This window comes from Dicentrarchus labrax, unplaced genomic scaffold, assembly GCF_905237075.1.
Source record: "Dicentrarchus labrax unplaced genomic scaffold, dlabrax2021, whole genome shotgun sequence".
In the NCBI taxonomy this organism is placed as follows: domain Eukaryota; kingdom Metazoa; phylum Chordata; class Actinopteri; family Moronidae; genus Dicentrarchus; species Dicentrarchus labrax.
In genome coordinates, this window is record NW_026136714.1 from 24959012 (window position 1) to 24984851 (window position 25840).

At 38.8% G+C, this 25840-nt stretch overlaps 1 protein-coding gene across 1 annotated transcript in view; it reads right to left on the reverse strand.

Annotated features, from left to right (window-relative positions):
* tacr1a (tachykinin receptor 1a) overlaps positions 1 to 25539 on the reverse strand; it is a 44687-nt gene extending 19148 nt beyond the window's left edge. The window contains exons 1-2 of the mRNA XM_051422080.1: positions 24705 to 25539; positions 5176 to 5370 (exon numbers count right to left, since the gene is read on the reverse strand). Coding sequence (XP_051278040.1) covers positions 5176 to 5370; positions 24705 to 25099 — 590 coding nt within the window. The 5' untranslated portion in view covers positions 25100 to 25539. The remainder of the gene's footprint in view (positions 1 to 5175; positions 5371 to 24704) is intronic.
* Between the last annotated feature and the right edge of the window lie 301 nt (positions 25540 to 25840).

Sequence of the window (25840 nt, forward strand, 5' to 3'; positions counted from 1 at the left end):
TTGGTAAAACCTTTATAGGTGCCATGGTTTCCTGTAATTTCCTAGAAATTATTGTATAATTTGGTACCAATTCTAAGGATAATTGAGACAGTATTCAATTGGTACACTTCCAGTTAATTAACAAATGAATTGCTGTTGTAACTTTAATAGCCTTATAGTCATTAAGATTTTAGTTGCTCCTTCATGCACATTCCTCTACAAATCACTGAGTCATTATAAAGTCAACACAACTAACAAAACACAAAATACTGCCTCAGAACGTTTATACATTATACTCAATTACATAGACCTTTCCAAGATATTCAACCCTGAAACACATGATGACTATTTCGCCTCTGGGGCAACAGCAAATGTTTTGGGGTTTCCTGTAGCCAGCAGATATCTGGATAAAGTTGAGTGATGAGTTATCTCTATAGACAGATATCTGCATATTAATGCAGATATAAAACAATCTGATCAGATCATAGTTGATGGGTTCTGTGATTGCGTGCATTTTGGCCAGTCCTCTTTTGCTCTCCACCTCCAACCAAAGCCCACTCAAATGTGATTGGTCAATACTACTTGGATTACAAATAGAAAACAGAATGCTTCTGATACTAAAATCTTGTCCCTTGCCTACAGCTTCTGGATTCATATGTAGCTAGCTCTTTATAACAGTGTCTTTTTATGTATATTAATGCTTTATATTCTTATTATATGTCTTAGCATAATATTGGAATCTGAATTGAAGTGTAGTAAAAGTGGCATGAAATATAAATACTCAAGTAAAGTACAAGTACCTAAAATGTTTACAGAACTTGAGTAAATGTAACAGTGTTTATTGGCAACCAAATCTCCCATAATCCAGCCCAGACAAAAATAATACACTGGTCTTACTATACTTCAGGAAACCACAAGTTCTACTATACATACAATTTTCTCAAAGTTTCCAAACTAACTGCAGCTGAAGTATTACCTTGTAAGAGCAGAGGGACTCCCTGACAGAGCCCATCTCCCTGGGCCCCAGCAGACCCTTAGCGCGCACTGATGGATGACGCTTTAGGGAATAGAAGCTGTACTATGTCACCTTGCTGTCATACAGGCTGAATCAATAAAACCTCACTCAACAGAGGCCCCAGACTCACTGACAAATTATACACAGTAACTTCTATTGTTTTCATTTCTGGGGCCTGCCTCCTCTCTCCCCCAGCGGATAAGCATGCTTCTATATTTCTGGCTGTTGGTGTGTGTGTGATTATGCAAGTGTGAATATGAATTCAAATGCAAACACGGCAAGCAAATATTTAATGCATGGCAACAAACAGGAGTGGCCAAGCTCCCCCTCAGCTCAGTGTCATATCATAAAATGTACTGCATCAACGTTTATTCTACACAGTATATGAGTGTTAAAGTGCAGGAAATGCATGTTTATGCATAATTAAATTGCATCGGTCTGCTTATTTAAACATGTGGGTGTTTGTATCAGAATTCATAATTAATGAATGTGTGTGTTGGGAGGAAGGGCAGCTGTTCTTTTGACTTTGCCTGCCAGCAGAGGCAAAAGAATACTGGAGGTAACAGGACGCCTCGCTCCACGCTGCCTTACTGGCACTAATCTCAGGCTCATGGCGTGCGAAGCCCAATTTAGTGGAGAGAGATCACAGAGGACAAGGTGTGCTCAGTTTGTGATTCCTCTGTGTGTGCTTTAGTGTGTGTCAATAACTGTATATGTGTATCCACTAAATGTCTCTTTCTTCACAGTAATATCGCTCTATTTTGTGAGGTGTTCTTGTTTTTCTTTTCTTATGAGAAGCAGAATATTCTCTCAAGGATAAAAAGATGAAGATTGTCCAAAATGAGTTCATTCTGTTTATCCTTACTGCTTTAATGGGGTAATTTGGTGTGGGTTTACTGTTAAAACTAGCACTTAGAACAAGGTTTATTTTAGAGTAAAGGTTAAAGGCTAGGGCAGAGAGCAAAGGTTAGGGAGTTATAGTCAGTCAATACAGAACCTCATTGAACAAGCTGCCACACATAATGGCCGTGACTCAACAAGGGAGTATCCTGGTGTTAAAGCTTCAGTGCTCCTTCAGAGACTGTGTTTGAGCTCAGTGGATATCGAAAAACATGTTGGCCAGGTCATTTGCAGTTATTCACCTGCATGTTTCTCAAATCATTCCTGGATCTTGCACTATGACAGGAAGCGATAAAAGCACCCAACCCCCTTGGGGTGACATTACAGCCATGAATGGAAGAACTTGGTCTCGTCTCATGTTAAGGTCGTCTTTGGGATCAAGGTGTTGATCTAGGTAGTAACGGACCTTGTGGGGCACCAACCAAACCATTAACACCTCCTCCGCTGTGCAGCTGTAACCATGCACAATGGACCCAGGGTCTTATGGTATAAGTCACACCCTGAGTCGACCATTGTGAAACTGAAGTTGCTAGCAAGATTCACCATATTAGACAACCATTCACCACTCAAGATATCCAGTTGACACCACATAGTGTTATACTTATCATATTTGGTATATTATTATGTATGCAATAAAATTCATTCAAATAAAAAATGTTGTCATGGTGAGCAACATTTAAAAATCGTTATATACCTTTGATAATGTAGAATCTTAATCTGACCTTTAAAGGTCCAGTGTGTAACATTTAGGAGGATCTATTGGTATAAATGGAATATAATATTCATAGGTATCTTTTACTTGTTGTTGTTGTTGTTGTGCTTTCTCTACACCTTAGAATGAGCCATTTTACCGGACACTTTGATTTCTCTCTTGTGCTTGGAAAGGGAGGCTGAAACGAGTGAGTCGCAACTGCACCACTAGATGCCAATAAAGGTGTGTAGGAATTAGTGGCATCTAGCGGTAAAGTTGCAGATTATTTGTCAGAGCCTCTCGTTGTCTCTCGTTTGTCTAAGAAGAACTGCCTCCTCCCATAGCAACTTTTTGCAAGTCATTTTGTCTCCAAAAAGCCCAGCAACTCTTTGGCTCAGTCTTAGTCTTAGTAATCATTTTATATGCAAAGCAAGTGTGGAGATTAAGTTGCAGGCTCTAGTATAGTGACACATTAAAAATCCTCTGCCTACTGTTAGACAGGAGTGTCTTTTTGTGTAGGTGTGATTATGTTATGGCGGTATGGTTCCGTTATCCATGTAAGCATTCACAAACAGTGTCACTTATTAATACCCTTCTATGAAACCTTACTTGCTAATTCCCACTGACTGCGAAGGCAGCAGAAAGGCCATCAGACAGGGTGTAGACTGTGACAACGCCCGGAAAGACAGGCATGTGGGACCCGACCCGGGGTCAGCCTTAATCAGAAGTGTCATTTACAGCTTCAGCAGCTGAGCTGAATGACTACTGCGTTCTCACTCAGCTCCTATGTGTCACTGATTACAGTTTCATTAAAAAAGTAATAAGTTCAGCAGGCATCCCATCATGAACAATGAAATTGCTGTGACGCTGTTCATAACAAACTATATTTCCATGGAGAAATGTGACAGAGGCAGTAGAAGGGGAAGGCAATAGCAGGCTGGCAGCAGAGCAGGGTAAACACTGTTGCTGATGAGCTGAGAGGTTGCCATCAGCAGAGCTGTGATCAGAGCCGTGTTGCTGTGTGTCTGAGTGCTTGCATATGTGCGTCATTGCGTGGGTGTTTTTCTGTGTTCACTGAACGAGTATCGTGTGCGCATTTCTGGAAGTGTACCTGTGCTTGTGCCTTCATGTGTGTTGGCCAGTGGGATTACAAAAAGACAAATGTAAGAAATTGGAGGTTACTGGAGTGGTGCAAAGTGTGAATAAATCGCTTCCAGGCGTGCAGCGTTTATCCAGTTTTAATAAAGCAGCTTCAGAAGTTTGTCTAGCCCAGCAAGGTTTCAGTGTGTGCAAAAGGAAGATTAACAACCAGCATTTTGTGCAACAATACACGCCTTCTCTTTGATGGTAGATCATGAGGCGAAGGGGAGATGAAACCAGTGCGCTTCAGCAGCAATGACAGCTTTTGCCTTTTCCTCTGCACAAGCAATGCATAAATACAGTGTGAAAATTATTCACGTTGATGTTTAGTCACTGGTGTGAAATGAAGAGAGCTTTGGTTCTATTTTAGAAGCTCAAAGAAAGATGATATCTGGAGGAAAGGTGACTAGTGACTGACCATGAGCTACCAGACCAGGGTCACTTTGTGCCTTTAAATCTCTCTCAGAGCTTGTTTTAACCGTCTCTAACCTGCTGCATCACAGTAATTCAGTGAAGTCTTCTACAGCACTCCTCTGAATGTTATAGTTTAGAAACTTGCATTCTGCGCAGCCCTCTGGCTGAACTCTCTAAATCGCAATTCAAAATAATAACTATAAAATGAAGTAATGTGTGATGTATTTGGATACTTAAGGGGATGATGGAACAGGCTCCTTCATTTATAAAATCATTTTTATGGCTTTTAGCACACATCCCCACTCTATTGTGGTTTGATAAATAACTAAGATAGGCCAGGTGGACCCACAGGCCTCTGTCCACATTAGGCTTTTCATATCAATCAGATTCTGTTACGTGGGAGATGAGGTTTGCCTGAGTGCTGTCAGGCTCACTTTTTTAGTGAGCTAACATGAGTGTGAAAAGCTGAACTAAGTGGGAATCATGGTTCTCATCTTCGACCAAAAGAGCTTACTTATAAAGAACCGAACAGAGAAGGAATCGCATGGAACTGAAAGGGCCATGGTTTGTGCATATCGGGATTTCTGATAAAAAGCTATTATTGTTAGAAACAATGAAAAGTGTGTCCTAACCCTGAAAAACATGTTGTTGTTTCTACTTAGGATTGATTTTTTCTTTTGCTCTGTGAAGCACTTAGTAAACAGTTTTTGAAAAGCATACAGGTATTCCCCATCTTAGTAGTTGTCGTACTAGTAGAATTACAAATGTAAAATTAAAGGTGGAGTACGGCTTTAATCAAATTTAATTTCTTCTGTCTAACTCAATTCCTTTGCCTTTCAGTAGAGAAAGAACACAGATCCCCTATGATGTGCCTTCAATTTATTCACCACAAAGCACAAAAAGCTTCCGTGCTTTTTCGCCCCGCACTCTCATTAACACTGAATACAAACAGCATCCTCCCACATTTGCCGTCAATTCAAAAGTAATTAACGGCACTTGTTGACTGCTTGAATAGCTGTTCCACAGAGAGACTCACATCTTCTTGTAGTCGCACATGGTGTATTCGGGCCAGTCGATGAAGCACACCACCCGGCCGGGGAGCTGGGCTGTGGTGGAGTAGTAGTACTGGGGGAAGGCCAGGAGCAGAGCCAGCACCCAGATCACTCCCACCACCACCTTGGTCTCCGTAGACGACATGCGCTGCTGCAGAGGGTGGATGATGGCCACGTACCTGCAGAGGTGAAGGGGAGAAGATACAGTGAGGCTGAGCAACACTTGAGCTTTGACCCCACAACCAACACGTTCCCCATCCTCTGAATGCGTTTTGTATGATCACATATTTTTTGTATGAATTATTAGCACTTTGCTGTTCAGCGTGGAAAGCAATGAACTGAACTGAAGCTAATGAACATTTTCAAAACTATGTATCTGCTTCCATATAAGATCTACATGTAAGTTTGACCTTTTGGGAAACACACTCATTCATGTTCTTGCTGAGGGCTGGATGAGACGATTGATAACACGCTCATATCTGTTTGGTACCCTGGGAATGAGATTTAATCATCTATCTTTAAGCCTCCAACCCAAAGCGTCTTTATATCTTTCTCAGCCCTGATTGGTTGCTTTTGTTCAGGCCCGGTGGATTCTTGCAAATGCGATTAGGAGCACTAGGAGGAGCCGGAGGAACCTGACTTTTTCACAGTTTATCTTAGATTGTCTCTGCAATGCTATCAGAACACAGTGAAAATTTCAGCAAGAGTTTCCTACTGAAACAGGAAAGTTTGACATTGACTATATGGACAAGTAATGACTTTGATCTTTAAGGGTGTTCAGACTTGAGTTAAGGTTTTTTGTTACAAAACAAGTGTAGGGCTCTGATGGCCGCACTAGAAATGAAGCACGTGGTGGTAACACTTTCATTTACTTTAGTACAGCACTCAAAATGCACAACAACAACAAAATAAATAACTGGACACACAATTTGATTTCACAACAGTTTTATAAGCCATTGTTTGACAGTACTTATCTTTTTGGAGCCCATGCATTCTATTAACCTTTTTCATTTTGCTAATATATTAGAAGTTCATTAACTTAAGTTATTTTTCATGAAATAAATTTAGTTTTCTTTGAATTACCAGTTCCTGGGGGTTGCAGCTGGAAGTGTCTGGCTAACAAAAAGAGCCCTGGCTGCCTCAGACCTGCTTAAATGTTGATTGGTGTTGATTGACAATTGGACTGCACCATATTCTCCTGCATCATGGGAAGAGGCAGTGTTTGTTAGTTTGAGTTTCGTTGTTATTTCATGTAAAACTATGCTTTTCATATTACTGTTTATTTTTTTTCCTTAGTTAATATTAGGCAGCATTATTTTGACATGTTTTGTGGTTATTGTAGTTTGTTTAAATGTTATGTCTCAGTCTATCCCCCTGTGTGTCAGAATGGTCTGATCGCTATAAGTTTCCCCATGTCTCAGTTCAGTTCATGTTATGTTAATGTAATCTGAGTTTAAGTTCGTTTGTCGACCTCTTTTATGGGCCCAGAACTTTATTTATTTTATTTTTATTTTTTACAAGGATGCGCAGGACAGTGATCATAAACACACACACAAGGCAAATAAGGAGCTTTTTTAGACCAAACAGTAAAAATAGAGACCAGACAAAAAACCCTAAAACAAGCAAGCAGTGAGAAGATAAGAGTCTGCTAATGCCTGGGACTCAGTGCCTTCAGGCTATCATTGACTGCAATTTGACACCAAATATTAACTATGAAGTAAAATGTAGAGACTGTGCAAAAAAAGTCTTTTCATCTGATGTGGATGTGAACACCCCCGAATTAAAGCTAAGAGCCTTTCACCCATATTGTGTCAGTACAGTATAGAGCCAACACAGCAAATTGTATACTGTTCATATGAACAGTCTTTTCAGTAGTAGATATAAATGTAATAAATAAATGTTACCCAAAGGTCGCTGTTAGCTGGTGTTCATATTTACTCACCTTGGTTATAATATAACAGTAGACAATATTACATGCACAAGGAACATGGTTTAGATATTTGACCCCAGTCCGTTACAGTAGCTGTAGCTGTAAGAGAAACAGTTGCCAGATTACACTCATGTTGCTCGGAAATCTATTAAATGGAAAGATTAGAACTACAAAACCAAACTACAGAACTGTAGATCATCTCTCTCACCTGATTGTTGTCTTGAATTTCCCTCAGGATAAATATAGTATCTATCTATCTATCTATCTATCTATCTATCTATCTATCTATCTATCTATCTATCTATCTATCTATCTATCTAATAAATGAGATCTGTATGTAAGTGTGTTTGATTGTTGAACTACAGGCAGACTGGAGGATAAAGAGTTGTACAGATGGAGGACTCATTGTTCAGTGTGCCAACAACTTATTTGGGTCCTTGATGTAGGCAAAGTGTAAAACAAATGCTTGTTTGTGTAAGAGTCATAAACTTAAAATAGAGTTCCTGAAGGGTAACTCAAACGACACAGTGAAACACAACCCGCAGGATGTGATAATTCACACACGCTCGCCCACACACCTGCATCTGAAACATTTAAAAGGAATCTACTTTTTCTGAGTTAACAGGTCGAATAACAGAGGAAGCTTTGATTTACCAAAAGTCGTATGGTAACTTAGATAAAATCTTTTTTTGATTGGGAAGGGATCATAAAAGTGTGCTCCATGGAGAGAAACCAGCACTAAAGTTACATTATAAAGAGAGTCTGCTGTGAAGTAGAATTCTTGTTAAAAGATTCCCCTTGGTGTTTGAGTAATCATTTCACATTGTCATAATCATGCTCCTAATCAGAGAGACGATGGAGTGCATGAATAACTTAAAATGACCTCGTACATCATTAACACTGAGCCTCAAGAGGAAACTGGTTTGCAGGCTGGATCCATTATCCCTCAGTAAAAATACAATACTTCAGGGGTGTGTAGAAAATCTTTGCTACTTCACCTCAGTTCTTTTTCATCCTCTGCATAGATTTCTGACTTATTGTAAGTTCATTAGAGATTTGGTTGTATTGATTTACTTTCATTTAAATCCCTTAAAACTGTTTGTTCTGTAGGATTGTGCTCAGGCACTGGAAAACCCCAAAATATCATCCCTTGAATGGCTGGTAGAAAAGACCAATATAGCCAACTATAAGAAATTCATTTTCAAGTTGAACAACAGACAGGAGGTATTTTTGAAAATATGGGGCCTACACGAACCTAATATTGGATGGTTAACTAGGGAGTATCATTATCACTTTAATGTAGCAGTGGTAATTATATTTACCATGTACATTATTGTCACAATGACATGTGAGTGATAGCAACAGGATAATGATAATGCTTACTGTATTTATTTAATTTTTTAAAATCTTTTCTCCTTGTTGTAGTATTCTTGTTTTTTTATTATTGTTGTCTTTCCTGTCCATTATGTCTTTTTGTTATTTTGTAAAGCAAGAAAAAGTGAATTACGAAAAAACCCTGAACTCTAATATTTTTAGGTTAGACTGTATGCAGTCTGGATACGTGTTCTATATAATGTACATTAATGTCTACAGATAATTAGCATTAACATCCCTTTCAAGCAAAGCTCTCCAGTGAAATGCCGTCCGGGGCCAAAAAGGTCTAATTAAAGGCTTAATCCCACTAATAAGTCAAATGAATCTGCTAAATGGACGCTCTCCTTCTAATTATATCAGAGACAAGAGGGGGCCTTTGAAATCAAACGCTCCCAGCGGTCTGATAAAAATGGGGTGATCATAGTTTTGACTTTACTTTGGCTCTGCTTCAAACAGCACTGGCAGCCATGTGGCTTTTCTTTGTGTAGGTGAGTCATAGTCAGGCTGTAGATGTCAGAATCAAACACACACCTGCCGAGGACAGTGGTCCGCTCGCTCGACAGCCCAAATCATCATCACCCTTGCTGGCATGCAAGCACTGCACTCAGATTTAATGTATCCTGGACACCAGACAACAGTAGAAGTTGAGTCATTAAAATGCACACTTAATCCGTCAAGATTGAAGACTGGAGTTTATCAAGAATGATAAAAGCCTATTCACATTGAGGAATGTAATATACTTTTCAATAGAGAGGTGAGAAATGTTCTCCTTGAGCAAAGTTGAAAAAAGAATAACCTTATTACCAACTAAAATTTTTTTACCACTTTACATCAGCAAAATGTGTTTTTGCTGCATTTGATCAAATCCAAATTGAATGTAGGCTTAACTTTTAACATTTGCAGGTGACTATGGTTATAAACGACTAAAACTAAAAGATTCAATTTAGATCTATAATTAACTTTTGTTGGCTGAGAAGCCACAAACACTTCAGATATTGAGTTAGATGAGAGAAGATTGATACCCCTCTATACCCTGTAGGGTAACACTTTATAATGAGTACACACTATTAAGCATTGGTTAAGCATTAATTGAATTCATCATTTATAATGCATTTTTCTGACATGAATACACATTAGTATGTAGTTTATAAACACAGTTAAAAATGTTTTATTCATCATTGATAAGCACATTAGTTATGGATTAGTAAATACCCAGTTACAAATGTTTTACTCTTCATTCATAAGCTCATCCATAACGTGCTAATGATTGCATTTTCATATTTTATATATGATGGATTCAGCATTTCTAAATCAAGTATTACATCACTTACTAACCAGTTATTTAGGATTTGTCAATGGTTTATAATATCATTTAAAAAGTCTATGTAAATGATGAACAAACTATTTAGATGTAAATTTCTGTATGCACTTGCACATCCACTATTCAGACATGTATTAATGATTAGTGACTGTGTTAGCAGATGTTCCATAAAAAACTCACAAATTCATTTCCAATGGATGTCCTATAAACAGTTATTAATGCAGGAATTCATGAATTGAGGCAGTTACGAAGCACTACTCGTTAATTAAGTATTTTGGGTGAGCTCATCTAAAGTGAGCACTATCTATGGCTTATAAAGCATTTACAAATGAGATTTAAAGGCTGGCAATGCCTCAAGACTCACAAAGTTTTCAGTTATCTTAACAGACGAAGGAGAGACACAACACAAAGGGATATAGAACATATTGTATTGATATTTATTGCAACTTCCCAACATATTGTATGAAGACGAACAAGGGTGGTTTCTGAAGACATGCTATTGTTGTGATCTTATCTGTTTGGGACGTGTACATTGAGCTTGCACTCCCGCTCTCAGCACGTCATCAACGTGATGACGGTGGGAGGCGGCAACATTTTACGTTCATATTTACGTTAACACAGCCAAGAGAAGCATGGAGAAGTCAGGCCTAAATCGACGAGTCAGGCGGACGCGGGCCAATAAGAATGGCGGTGTGGGGATGGATACATTGGAGTCGGCGGCCGTCAGCGGCACTATATGTCTTTGTTTGGTAGCACACATTATGGATGAAAGCTAACGTTAGCTTGTCAGCAGCTGAAGGCGTTTGCTCTCGCTCCCCGACTAACGTTACTACCGACCCGCCCGCGGTGGCTAAGCCGACCTGCCTGCATTTATCATGATCACTTTGAATATGTTCCTAAAAGTTTTTTTTTTTACTTGTAATGTTGTCACCGCGGTTAAGTCAGTCTAGTCTCATCTAGCCGGGCGAGGTGAGTGCCTAGCAGCGGCAGGTCGGCTTAGCCACCGCGGGCGGGTCAGTAGTAACGTTAGTCAGATAAGATCACAACAATAGCATGTCTTCATAAACCACCCTTGTTCGTCTTTATACAATATGTTGGGAAGTTGCAATAAATATCAATACAATATGTTCTATATCCCTTTGTGTTGTGTCTCTCCTTCCTCTGTTAAAGGCATACTATTCAGTTTTCCGGTTTTGTCAAACAGCTCCCCCTAGAGTTGCTGCGGAGTACTTGTATTTAACGTTAACTGTCGTAAATACCACTCACCAGAGCCATCTCTATATACGGCTCTGCGTCTCTGCACTCACGGCCTGATCCCCTCCCCCCTGTATACCGGTACATGTTCAGTGGGATGGAAGCGTCGGACATCGAACAGGCAAAGACAGACAGATGTCTACTGACCAGGTAACGTCTGAGTGAATGCTTGCTAGTGTCTTCCATTGAGGCTGCTTCTTATGTCGCCGATGTATGTGACGTTGCGCCGTAAAGCAATTAGTGATTCTCGAGAGATTTGGCGGGACGCCACCTTTCAGACTTGCATTGCTGGTTCTACCAACGGCGTCCCTCTCCTGCTTTGCTATCGGGATGATTCGCTATACTACGAGTTTGTTTACCATCGAAATGACTTTGAAGCTGTTATATTAAGGTACAAATCTTGAATAGTGTGCCTTTAAGATAACTGAAAAATTTGTGAGTCTTGAGGCATTGCCAGCCTTTAAATCTCATTTGTAAATGCTTTATAAGCCATAGATAGTGCTCACTGTTTATAAACTACATACTAATGTGTATTCATGTCAGAAAAATGAGTTATAAATGATGAATTCAGTATTTATTAATGCTTAACTAATGCTTAATAGTGTGTACTCATTATAAAGTGTTACCGGGGGGTGAAGCTCTGACCAAAGGAAACAATATCCTTCTACCAGCACCTCATTAAATTTTATTAATAGACCTTTTTCAGAGCAGCCATTTTGACATGAAATAGTAGGGTAAACACAGGTGTTACTTATGATACTAATTAAGGTAAGCTCTGCTGAACCACAACAGAGCCTTCATTAGTAAAACTAAAAGTATAAAAACAATACTGTTTTATCAAGGGTTATGTAATTAAAATGTAAATCATTTTCTCAACTGACTGAGAAATGTCACCACTCTGTGGGTCTTGCTGAACAACAAAAACACTCTTACCTAACAAATGATTTTCTCACAAGACTGGCTTGCTTATCCACATATTAGGAGTTAAATCTTCTACAGCTGATATAATCTGCTGTGAGTGATGTTTGTCATTTTAACAACACCGACAGCCACCAACTAAGAAGAACCTGAGAATATTGGTTACTGGATACAGTGCCAAATAGGATCCAAAATTAAACTGGCTATCTGAACCAAACCTTAGAGCTCCAGTGTGTAACATTTATGAGGAGCTATTGTCAGAAATGAGATATAATATTCATAGGTATGTTTTCATTAGTGTATAATCACCTGAATATAAGAATCCTATTTTTGTTATGTTACAATAAGCTGTTTTTATATAAAGGCATGTTTCTACAGTAGCCCAGAACGGACATACCAAAAACTGGCACTAGATAGGGCCGTTGGCTTTTATCACGCGTTTTGCTCCCACTATAGTTTCTCCCTTGAGTTTGGAAAGGGAGGGTGAAGCGAGTGTGTTGCAATCTGCAGCTAAACTGCGACGTCACTAAATCCTACATACTGGACCACAGTTAGGAGGAGGTAATTGTAGGGTTTATGGTTCAATTCTCAGGTCCTCCTGTCCACATGTGGAAGTGTCTTTGAGCAAGAAACCTTGTAACCCCTTGGCCGCTGTGCACCGCCAACAGTGCAAGTGAGTCTACATGGGTCTAAAATGTTGGACCTGATCTGAAACAGACGCATGGAAAACCTACCAGAACCTACTGTCAGCAGCATGATGCACCATCAATTAACAGGCAGCCATGCTCAAAAAGAGCAGAAATATAATAATGTCTCAAGAATGTAAAATCATAGACCATTCCAAAAAATCTTCATCTCCATTCTATGCTTCAGCAACTTATTTATAGAAAGTCCTCTTTTTTAAACTCTTGCACCAACAATACAACATTCTGTATCAGCTGCGTGACAGCTACACAGAAGATAATCATTTTCTAAGTAATATAATATCTATATATTACTTTCGAAGGTTAATCTATTTACTCCTGCAGTGATTATTAAGTACTTACTTACTTTTCCGATAGGGCAGAATTCATGAAAAACAAATGGAGAAATGGAAAGTAATAGCTCTGAATCCCTCAGGGCAACAGTGGGAACCCAATTTCAAGTCAATCTGAAAAGCTTTAATTTAGCTGTAACCAATACAATGAATTGTTTGGAGGAGCTTTGTGACCGATATTTGTTTCGCACATTCAAAACATATTTCACTTTTCATCAAATTTCAATGGGTTTCAGTTTGAGTCCATTATTTCTGTTTGATAAACTCCTCTGCCTGCAAACAGGGAGTAATTTATACTCCAGCTCCTCCAGAATACCGCAATATGAACACTTTTTTATTTCCTTTATTTAACACTCTCACCTAAAGAAGTGAGAGGTATTCTATAATGGATTTGTCAATGGAGAGCACGGCTCCCCTGTGTTCTCCTGCCTTTCATTTCACATCTTGGAAAGCACACCTTTGAGACTTTGTGCTCCAAATATCTGTCTGTGGGCCATATCTGATTCCAGCGGCGGGCAGCATCGCTGGTAGCTGGTGCAAGATTGCATGGGTGACATACACCTCCAATTATCCACAAAGAGCACCTAAACTGCCATGGCAATGCAACGGTTCGATATAAACACCATGAGGCTGCTGCACTGTTTTCTTGAAGAGACGTAAGTGATTAAGAAGGAAGCAGCTTAAACGACAGATGAAATTGCCTGCCTTCAAGCCTGCCAGTGATTTTTTCCCTCCAAATTGTATTTGAAAATAGGTTGTGGTAATTTGATCATGAATTTGTTTCCTCTGGTTTATTGGCCTCTCAGGGGGTTGTTTGTTGTGTTGAAGAAGGTTGCGTAAAACTCCTATCTACAGCTGGGAGGAGATAGGCTGGGTGAATGTGGCAGAGCCTGGTGTGTGTGTGTGTGTGTGTGTGTGTGTGTGTGTGTGTGTGTGTGTGTGTGTGTGTGTGTGTGTGTGTGTTGGTAGGTAATTTGAAAGATTGTCCCTGTTGTTTCCATTATTGTCCACGTGCATACATATGACTCCCTCAGCCACCTCAGTCTCATCAATAACCAGCAGACACTCTTGTGTCCTGTCCAAAACCAATATCCATCACCACAGCGTCACACCTCCTGCCTGTTTGTGTATGTGTTGCCTGTGTGTGTGTGTGTGTGTGTGTGTGTGTGTTTGTGTGTGTACATAGAAAAGCTCTTGGTAAGCAGAGTGGGTTCATTGAGAAAGAAGACGAGCTTCCATGTTAAGGTCAGCCTAATCTAGAAATACACACAGTGGTGATCTAATAATAATAATAATAATAATAATAATAATAATAATGTCCCAAGCGCTTCCTAAGGATCGTATCGGGGCAGATGTGGATTGGAATTGGCTTGGCCAAAATAAGCCGATCCTTTATTTATAATCAATCAAAATAATGACTCTGGTGGCAGGTCAGATCAGCAGTCACTCATTAATGTTAATTGTGTGGGTAACTTGATGGTGGTACAAAATTAAATTATTAAAATTAACTTGGCTGTCGTTTGGTTTGTGTTTGTAGTATACCGTACACATCTATTTCAGGAGTCACATTCTCCCAGTTAAACATTCATATCATATGAACAATTCAAGCTTATCAAATAGTTTTGAATCAGGTGAATCAAGTAGCTTCTGAAGAATCAGGTGTGCCAAAATAAATAATCAACATTTAGACAATTTAAGTGCTGGATCGGACTCTGAATCTAACCTACCCGATATTAGAGCTGCGCCCTAATAGTCAAATAAACTGTTGACAATGAGAGTCTTAGTAGATGCACTTTTCATTAGTCAGATATTTGCAGAGATCATCCATCGTATCAATCAGTCAGTGAGTATTTTTGTTTTTGTGAAGTTCCATATTTTGAAAAATTAGATTTGTGTGATGCAATACAATACTTTGTTGAAATAAATGAATTAAATGTTCTCCTTGTTGGTTGTTCTCCAGGTTTATTACCACTTTTTCTGTTAGAGTTTAACATCATTATTTAAAATATATATATTTTTAAATAATGAAATGTTATAGCATAAATGCGCAACAATCAGTCGAATATTGGCTTTAACTAACGACTGCTAGTTGACTAGAAAAGTCTTTAGTCGGGGACAGCCCTACCCAGTATTGAAGGATACAGATTGGGATCAGGGCTAACATGGGACAATGGGACATCTCTAAATAATACCTTTATTCATCCATTATCTATAACCGCTTATCCTTTGTAGGGTTGCATGGGGCTGGAGCCAATCCAAACCTGAATATTTATTACTTATGTACAGCAGCCTTGAGAAAACACATGCAAATACAGAAAACAAAAAAACTATTTCAGAAAATATCTTCATTCGATAACACATGCACAGCATTTAGAAAAAACATGGAACATGACAAAAAACACAACCAAATCAAGAAACATAATGCAAATACAGAACAAAAACCACCAAGTCACACAGTGCACAATGGAAATTAATTAACGATTTAGTTTTTTCCCATTTAAACATTCTGATTGTGTGATTCAAACATCATGTACCGTTATGTGAATTGGCAGACTAGTAATCAGCAAAGGGCTGAACTTCTCAGTGCCCCCTTGGATCAGTTGTTTTGTAAGTCTGGTTCTGTTGCCTTCTGTGCCAATTTCAGCTTTTCTGCTGCGTTTTTTGTTTTTACAGTGTTTCTTTAGGTTGGTTGTGTGTCTGTGAATGCTGCGCCTGTATTGTCAAACTGACTAAATTAATTGCTTGTGTTTTGTCTGCATGGGGTTTCCTAAATGGCAGTGCATTGACCTTTCAGGACCTCCATACTTATAACTTAATTTCTTATAAACATTTAAAGGAACTGCTTAACTGGGTCAAATAAGAACACCAAATGAAAGATAACATCACTTCACCAAGTGCCCTTAAGCAAGGTACTATCAGCCTTAAAGTCATTTTTCAAGCTCTAATCGGAGTTGATTTTTCAGTGACAGGAGATGAAGTGTTGATTGGAGTGTTGTTTATTCACTCAGAGATGACATGGCTCTGAGGCAGCTGTTCAGAATTATCTATATGTGTGACACTGACTCTGATGGATGTGGATTTATAGAAGCGCGGGTGCTGTCTTTTGAAAGCCTCAGAGTGAAATTAACGAAGGACATTTTGATGTGTTCCTGCTCATGTAGGGCAAGAAATCCTAATGTAAAATGTGTTGTGTGTGCAGTGACCTGACCAGCAGATACACCAGACAGATTCAGCATTGAAATAGGAGGAGCAAGAATACAGAAACAACTACATTTCTCTGTAACACAGATTCCATTCTCATGTGACACAATCATATCTTGTGTCATATGTTAACACTGGAACTGAAATTGGACCAGTCACTCTTGTGTCAGTCTGTTGTTGCTAGAATATTATCATGACATGCCCTTTAGGAAATTACTGAATGAATATATGGAATGAAAGTCTGAAAATATCTGAATGAAAGTCTGAATATATGGAATGAAACTTGAATATATGGAATGAAAGTCTGAATATATGGGATGAAATGACACGTGATCAAGGCACTACGCCATCTTGTGTTTTTGAAACCAGCCTAATATTATTCCATAAGGATGTTAGTGCAAGAAGTGTGGAACTGAGTGAGCCCGCATAGAATCTATCAGAAGCAGACCTAACTAATGAAGAGATAATTAACACCCTGGTGAATGCAGGCCAATATTCACGCTGTTACTGTACTGTAGCTGTATGTTCAAACACAATGCACAGGAAGCAGCAAAAGGTTTATTGTGGTTAAAGCAGGAAAGTCAGTAAATCAGTCACTAATCTATAAATGAATGTGGGTGATTCTTACAGTATCTGCTGTCCACGACTGCTTTATATTGTATAAAAAGCTTCTCCTTCAGTTCATAAAATCCCTGCAGCATCCGAAGGCTCAGTTGTTTTAAGTGTCTTTACCTTTAATGAATCACCTCAAAAAGTCAACAGGCTACTACAGTATAATCATACAGAGCTCTACACACATCAGACTGGTCAGATATAACTCAATATTCTGCTTTTTTATGAAGGAGACGTCCGGTCACCAGAGCTTATCATAGCCTAATCCAATCCAGTCTGACAGGTTATAATAACACAAGATTTATTATAAGATTTCACCAAATCAGTGTCTTTATTTTGATAAATCATTTTATAATCACCACCTCTGATCTATATTCACCTTCACCCAGCCCTTTTGCAAGTTGCACTGCTGAACATACATGGACCAAATTATATATATAATATATATAAAATTACTATAATTAAATATTATGAAAAAATAGTAGCAATGACAAAATTAAGATATCAATAATCTTGTTGGCCACCTTGAATGAGCATGACTCGACTGTCTTGGATCGACATCGGAATAATATTACACATCTAATATATTATATATATATTTAAGTTCCATATATTTAAGTTTCCTTCCATATATTAGTAAATAAATAAATTTAGGAACAAACTGTTGGTGATACAAAATAACATTATTCAGTATTTCTTGAGTGCACCTTCTTAAACTCATGTTGGTCGTGATTCAGAAGTGTGGGACTGCTGCCTGTACAGCTCAGGATAAACCAACAGAAGCTGCATCACATGTACACTATCATCACTGAGCATGCTCCTTCATTTTCGTGTTTGCAGCCAGTGTGTTTTTAGTGCCTAGAGTAAATAATGTAGCCAAAAGTGTTTTTGGTTATTTGTATATTTTTTGGTTTAGTTACTGTGCACTGACTGTGTTGCAATGTTGGTCTGTAAGCGTGTTGGTCGAGACTGAAATATCTCAACAACTATTAGAATCCTACTGGCTTTTACTCTAGCGCTACCATGAGGCTTATATTTATTGTTTTAATTGAAATGTCACAACTATCAACATCCTCCTCAGCTGTATTTGTTTAGTGTGAACTAGTAAACCTAAGCTAACACGCTAAAGTAAGTGATGATAAACACGGTGAACACTGCACCTACTCCACTTCAGCATGTTAGTATTGTCACTGTGAGCATGTAACATGTTGGTTTTAGCATTTAGCTTACAGCACTGCTGTGTCTGTCTAAGTAGAGTGACATCATCAGGGTTATTTTATTTTTTTTACCAATTTTTTTCTCTCCTATATTTTCATTGTACATTTTAACATTAGCATTAGTACATGTTGTAATGTTATAAAATTGTACTTTTTAATTGTGTCAAGACTACTGTTGCAAATTTGCTGTTGAGCTAATCATGGCCTGTTAACACTGACATTGTTAAATATCTAGTAATTTAATGTGCAGTGTGGACTTGGAATACACAAATAATGAAACAATCTTTGGAAAGCTCCCTCCAAAGCTACACGATATATTAAACAGCAGTTTTTAGAGGCTGAGTACTGAATCTGAATTGACAGAACTTGCTGTGAAAATCAGTGGAGTGCCCCTTCAACACGTTATTAATTGAATAAAATAAAATAACATAACATATAATATGCTTATGGTTTGACTCAGTAGAAATGTATCAGTGCAGAGAGTCAAGCTAAGTTCATATACCAGTCTACATTTCCTCCTTTGTCACATCTATATCACCATAATGCCTGTTTCTATTCCAGTCATATAATCCTTTTGTAGCCTGAAAACATATATTCTTCCTATTTTTCGTGCACACAGCATGAATTACAACATGAATCAGAAAGAGAGGAGAAACAGAGACCAGAATAACTTCCAATGATGATCCCTCTGGGGACAACAGATGGAGGAAGAAGAAGAGGAAGTGGAAATTGGTGGAAGGAGGTGAGAGAGCTGAAGAGGAGGCCACCATAAGCTGTTGTTAATATGCTGTGCAGTAAGCCATTTGCTGTTGTGACCTGGTCTGACTGGAATGAGCTGCCTGTGTGCTTCAGCTGTAGGTGAATTTGAATGGTCCAGCTCTGGGAACCTTGAGCTGGCCAGGTCCCATCTCAGCCAATCTTTCTTTCATTTGTTACTGTATTTGCTCCTCGGGCTGTGGTCAGAGGTGAGTGGTCTTAAAGCAGGCAGGTTGTGATTCCCTTGGTGGATGAGTAACACACTTTATTCTCAACAACTCCCACTAAAGTGCCCTAATGTATGTCATAAATCTGTGACACCCAGTGCACTGTGCATTACACCAAGGTATTTCCAAGAATGCATTTCAGTAGAGGTGGAGCAAGACGATCTGTTTATCCAGTTGCATTCTAACCTGCCCAGAGGTTGTGTTTCTTAAGGCTTTATAAGTTATAACTATGCTTTATTAATGGTTAATAAACCACTTCCTAATGCTTTATAAATGAATTATAAATCATTAATAATAATAAGTTGTTGGGTTGCCAGGTTGTGGCTGGTTTATCACACTTGTCTGTTTAGCTCTTAAATTCATCAGGCAGAGCCTCCAATAACCACTTGACCTCTGACCTTCTGGGAAAGAGGTGCAGGGCAAATGTGATTTAAGTTACAACTGCAGACTTAACTATTTATTGTAAAAACCTTTTATTAGTGACTTATAACATTCATAACTGCAGATTACTCACTAACTTTTGATAATGGCATTTATTAATAGCTTATTACTTTTAATTAATCAGATAACATTTACAACTGCAGACATAAGGGCTTATTGGAAGTTGAGAGGCTGAACATTTTTATTGATGAGGGATTTTTCATAATCTGACAACCCAAATGTTGTTACATTAATAGCTTCAATCTGATTATTACTATTTATTTACTATAAAATTATTATTACTATCTGATATCATTACTAAATTATTTAATAATCATTAATAAAGCCATTAGTTACAGCTTATAAACCTGCCTTATTAAAAAATGGCACTGAAATCTGTTGAAGGTTGGAAGCTCTTGAAAGAATCGTTTTTTATATTGAAGGACTTAAAGCAAAGTTAACTTTGAAGTTATCTTTGATGATTAAGATTGCTGAAACTTTGTCTCTATGTCATCATAGCTAAATATCTAGATTTGATAAATTTGATAGCTATAAAAACATTTTTTTTTTCAGTTTGGCTAAAATGCTTCGTAAAGCTGAAGAGAACTGCAGAATTTGGTGATAACTGTCTGTGGCTTCATCACAGGAAGTGAACCCTTTACACAATACAATACTGCCATTTTATCCATTTCAACCAGGATAATATTGATTTGTGCAGCTTTAAAGTTGTGATCTTTACGATCTCAGACCTGGTTGATTTGGTGAGACCTGTTGTTACCATGGTAACAGGGAATGCAGTTTAATAATACAACAAACACTCAATGAGCAGCAACTTTGTCAGAAATATATCGTATATGCATTGTTCTTCTGTGAATCCCTCTTTCTGAGGTAGGCAATCTAAATGGCGGACTCCGCCACTACTACTACTAAAACGACTGTAGAGAGATACTTGTAAATAATGTAAATACATTGGTATGGGGTCTGTTTTTATGAAAAAAGGATTATGATTTTAACAGTTATCATGAATTAAAGTTTAATGTTTGGCGTCAGACTTTATGTCTGTAGAGAACTTTTCATTTCCCTACAGTCAAATTGAGCAGACTTCTCCATAGCAGACTGCCAGGCTCTGTGTGGTGCTTTCTGTAGCTGTTATTATATCAGTGTTTCATTGGTGCTGTCTTTTTTGCTGAAAACATGCCGTTGCAAAATCAAGTGTCAGTAGCTGTATGCTGTGCAATAACCTTCCTTTTATGCACTGTCAAAACTGCAGCACACAGTTTAGCTCCACCAAATCACATTTGAAACTAAATAACAGGTGCCACCAATGCTGCTGGCATGCAAGTAAAACAAAAATATCTTCAAAGACGAGCTACAATCTGATGAGGTTTTTTAACTTATATTTTGGCTGGTTTTCACTGCAGTGTAGTAGTAGATTCTGGGTTTCCTTGGTGGCCAATAACAATAATAACCTTCTTTAGGATTGTTGCCGCCTTTTCACACCAGGTAAACTGATGAAAACTCCTGATGAAGGATTACCATTGGCAAACTGCAGGAGCAAAGTGAGCTGCATTATATTCAATTCCAGCTCTTGCTCCTCATAAGGACAGCATGGAAAATTGCCAGTGCATTAGGGTTGAGGTAGAAATGGGAGAGGAGCTTCTGGTTGCATACAGATCAGCAGTGCTGTCAACTCTGTCTCTCCAAAAATGTTTTAGCTGGTCTAAACGTTGCTGTTATTAGATTAGATAACATTATGCTAATTTGCCTGTACTGCATATACATGACATATGCTAATTTGCATTTATGTCTCACTCATCCAGTCCAATCAGCCTAATCAAGAGTAGCTTTAGTCAAATGGGCACCGGAAAATGCACACTTATGCCTCCCCACTAGCTCATTCTGAATGATCAGTGTCCGGCATTTCCAACTGTCGTCACAGAGTAAACCAGGAACTGATCAGTTCAAGCATTGCTAAACACTGAACATGAGGGAAAGTGATCATCAGTGATTCATACAAAGGGCCAAAAGCAGCCATCAGTGGCAGCCGCACGAAAGACCGGAACTAAATGGAGGAGAAATTAGTCTCGCTAAATGAGACAATAATGAATTTCAGTCACATTTTTCACACTGCATTGAGCACATTGGTACATAGTACCAATTTAAACAATATCCCTGAATCTATTCTCTGCACTCTCTAACCTTTGGGAACTGGACCATGTCCCTGGATGAAATACACAGGTAACCAATCAATTGCAGGGTCAATACATTCTGTCATTCAAGACAACTGTATTTGCACATACTTCATGAGCTAGTCAGAGCTTTCAAATTCACTTGGACCACGGTTCACCTAAGGAGAGCCACTTATTCACAGCTGAACCAGCTATTTGTTGTTTATTATTGTTGATTGTTAGCTGGTTTCAAAATAGTGATTTTCTAAACTGGGCAGCGTGAATAATGTTTTGGCGAGGAAAGAATTAATGTGTAACTTGGTTGCTAGGAAACATCTGTAGCGCTGTCTAACCAACAGCAAAAACAGAAACATCAAGGCTAAGAGTCTACAGACTGTTAGTTGGAACAGTTGGACTGGTTTAATAATGAGGTTAACTGGTAACATTTTCAATTAAATACCATAAAATTACACAATATAGGTCCTACTTCAAATTACGAAATGTTATTGGCATAACATAGCTACAATAGGCAAATTATTGTTGGTGAGTGCATTCAGCTCTCAGGATGGCCATGTTGGCTTGTCAGATGGGTGGTGGACCACTTTGGTCCGGACTAGCGGTGAAACGGTTAACAAAATTCATGACTTGGTTCATATCACGGTTTTTGGGTCTGTTTGGTACATTTTTTATTTGTCAAAAAAAAGTTGCCTTAGGAAACTTCTGACCCAAACCCATGACTAGTGAACCAAACAGTTTGGATTTTTTACTTGAACTTAAACTGTTCCATCCCGAGCCCTGATTAAAGTATCTCAACTACTGCTGAATGGATTGTGATGGATTGAGATTTTGCATTTACATTCACAGTCCCCAGAGGATAATCCTTGACTTTTCTCCAGCTCCAACAGCAGGTTGACATGTTAGATTTTTAGTAAAATATTTAACTAACAATTGAATGAATTGCTATGAAATTTGGTACATTCATGGTGTGCAGAGGATGAATCCTAATGACTTTGGTGATCTGCTGACTTTTCCTATAGTGCCACCAGCAGGTGAGAGTTTTGACTTATTCTGTGAAATATCTCCTCATACAGGACTGATTGGCACAAGAGAAGAAACATTCATTCACTTGCTCTATTAGCCAAAAATGATTTCTTGTCTAGCAACTAATGGGAACTCTTCAGCTTGCCCAGGAGGTGGTGAATGAAAATTAAGTGCCTGAACAGCAGTGAGAGATGGCTGCGAATGATGGGTCACAGTGGGTGAATCTCTTCCTCACTTCCACCACCATCATCCTCGACATTTTCAGAAATTCAGAAATACCTTTTCCAACCACAGCCACAATAAGCCTGATGCTGTCAGTGTGAATTTAATGCTTCTCTACTGGGTTTTTAATAAAGATCTATGTGTGCATGAACTAGTAATGAGCAGATTTGGGTTGTATGGTGTGTGGCCTGTTTCCTTCTTAATCTGTCTTTCATCCTCACTTCCACTAGTTCTAAATGGTTAACTTAATTTGGAAAAGGTCACATTCAAGGCTTTCTCACTGAAAAAGATATATACAGAGGGATGACAGGCCATTCTCGTGACACAGATGCAGACGTGATGGACAGGATGGATACAGCTTTATGTATAGTCACACACACACACACACACACACACATACACACACGGACTAAAGACAAGAGATACACTTGCAAACATACTGTACATAAAACAATATACACAGACACATGCACACACACTCACATCATACTGTACAAATGTGCATAGAGACATACACAACCCACACTACAGAAGCATACACACAACCATACCAACACAGATGCATACACAGAAACAACAGACACACGCAAACATACACACACACACACACACACACACAGCAGCAGAGGGCTTTTTTATGCATCTAATACCCATTCATTGTTAAGGAGTTGTGTCATTGATGAGTACGGTTCCGAAACAAATGAACATTCATTGAAAAGAAGAAAAGCCTTTGATATAAAAACATAAATCAACCAACCCCCATATTTTGTATGTTTTACCAGGACTTGATCCAGAAGGCTAAGAGCCATTAATGTGGCTGTGTTGGTGGGTTGTTCCTCTTACTGAGCTACAAAGAGCTTCCTTCGACATAAAATAAGAAGCTCCTCACACAATCAGCACAACAAAAGTCAATGTGGGCTAAATTGTGGATGACTTTTCATTGTGGACGCGAAATACATTCAATTTACATCTCTTTTCAAAAGTCATGAACTGTTTTCTGACTCAAACTCAAACACCACCAAAACCTATTTTGCACATGTTTACACACTATTGTAAAAACAGAAACATAAGGTCGCTCAATCCATGCAACAAAGAAGTGTCATTCTTTTTGTTGTAATGGAATTTCTGCTGCTACTCCCTGTTAGTGTTTTTTTAGGTCATTGTGTATGAATGACAAAGTGTTAATGTGACAAACGTTATCAGTGGAGTTCTGAGGTTAAGTTTTTGGGTTGCATTAGTGCATTTTGGAGTGTCAGTGAAGAGACTGAAGGTTTTTTTGGGGACGTTTTTCCTTATTGGAATCAAGGTTTTAAGGATAGAGGGCGTTGCTGTATGCTGTACAGACTGCAGAAATGTGCAAAAACTGTAAGCCAAGTGTACTTCAGAATAACGGTTTCCTTTTAATTTTTAAGATCACAGTCTGTTCTCTATCACCTATAGTAAATTAAGGATACACGAAAATCCTCTTCCTCTGTCAGTATTTTGTCTAGAATATTGCTATAGGACCTTATGAGCGGGCAAAGGGGAAACCAACAGCGGGGTTTCTGTTAAGTGATGACTTTGGTTTTTATTCGGCACCACTGAAACATTTTCATAATCTTCATGTATATCAATGAGGGGAATATGGGCCATTTTTAAATAATTATGATCAATCAACAATTAATTAACTAATTCCTAAATTCCTTCAGATTGATTGCACGGTGGATGTGACGGATTAAACTACACGATGCAAAGGTTTTGGGATCTTTTTTAACAGGCTACAGGAGTGTCAGTCATTTGTCACGTACTTTTACAGCGGACAGTACCCGCAGCTTACCTGTCCAGAGCGATGGCAGTCATTGAGTAGATGCTGGCAAAGACAGCCGCGATCGGAAAGAAGTTATGGAAGCGGCAGTAGACCAGTCCGAAGTACCACTCGTTGTGCACGGCGTATGTGAAGTTGATCACCGTGTTGAAGGCGGACATGGAGGCTTCAGCGAACGCCAGGTTCAGTAGGAAATAGTTGGTGACCGTCCTCATGCGTTTATGAGCCATGATAATCCAGATCACCGTAAGATTGCCTACCACGGACACAATCACTATACAGCTGTACGCAATGGCCCACAGGACAATTCTCCAGACTGGCTGCACAAACTGGTTCCAGTTCACGGTCCTGTTACTGGTGTCGTTTGTCCAATTTGGCACGTCGGTGGTATTAAATAAAGGATCCATTTTGCTGTGTAAGACCGAAAGTCACACTAAAAATCCCTGTCTGTAAACCCGATTCAGTATATAGCAAGGTTAAAGACCCCGGTGCCAAATGCAAAGTGAACAATCAAAAGTTTCAGAAGAGCTTCTCCGCCTCTCGCTCTGCTGAAAGTGTCTGCAATGTTCACTTAAAGACTCTGCTGTCTTGGAAATATCAAATTCATTAATTCAGTACAAGTATTTTTCGTGGATACGTCGATAACAATCTATTAAAACCTGTTCATCTTTAACACTTTTCGCTCTGCGTAAAAACGAAAACGCGCCTTTTACGCGCCTTGCAGCACTACAACCAGTCTCTAATATCTGAGCTCTCTGCTCCGTCCTCTCTCCCTCCCTCAGCGACTCTGTGCTCTCCTTCTGCTCCTCTGCTCAAACTGAGCGGCTGCACAGCAGCTTATGGAGCGAGCCGCTGCGCACCCGTCCAATAGGCAGTCTCTGTAATTATGATTATGGATGAGCCCAGGTAAGTAATTCATTCCATCCGACTCAGACCACACGGGGAAGCCAACAGGATTATCGTGCCCGAATACCTCTTATATAATTGAATTTGCTCATAATTCCTTTGTAGAAAATAACAACAACACACAAGCAGAAGAATGGATGAATGAATTCAGACAGGCAAATAAATAATAATAAAAATAGGCTAAGAACAATGATAATGTAGAAGTTGTGATAATAATAGCTTTAGTTGTGTAGTGGTAGCAG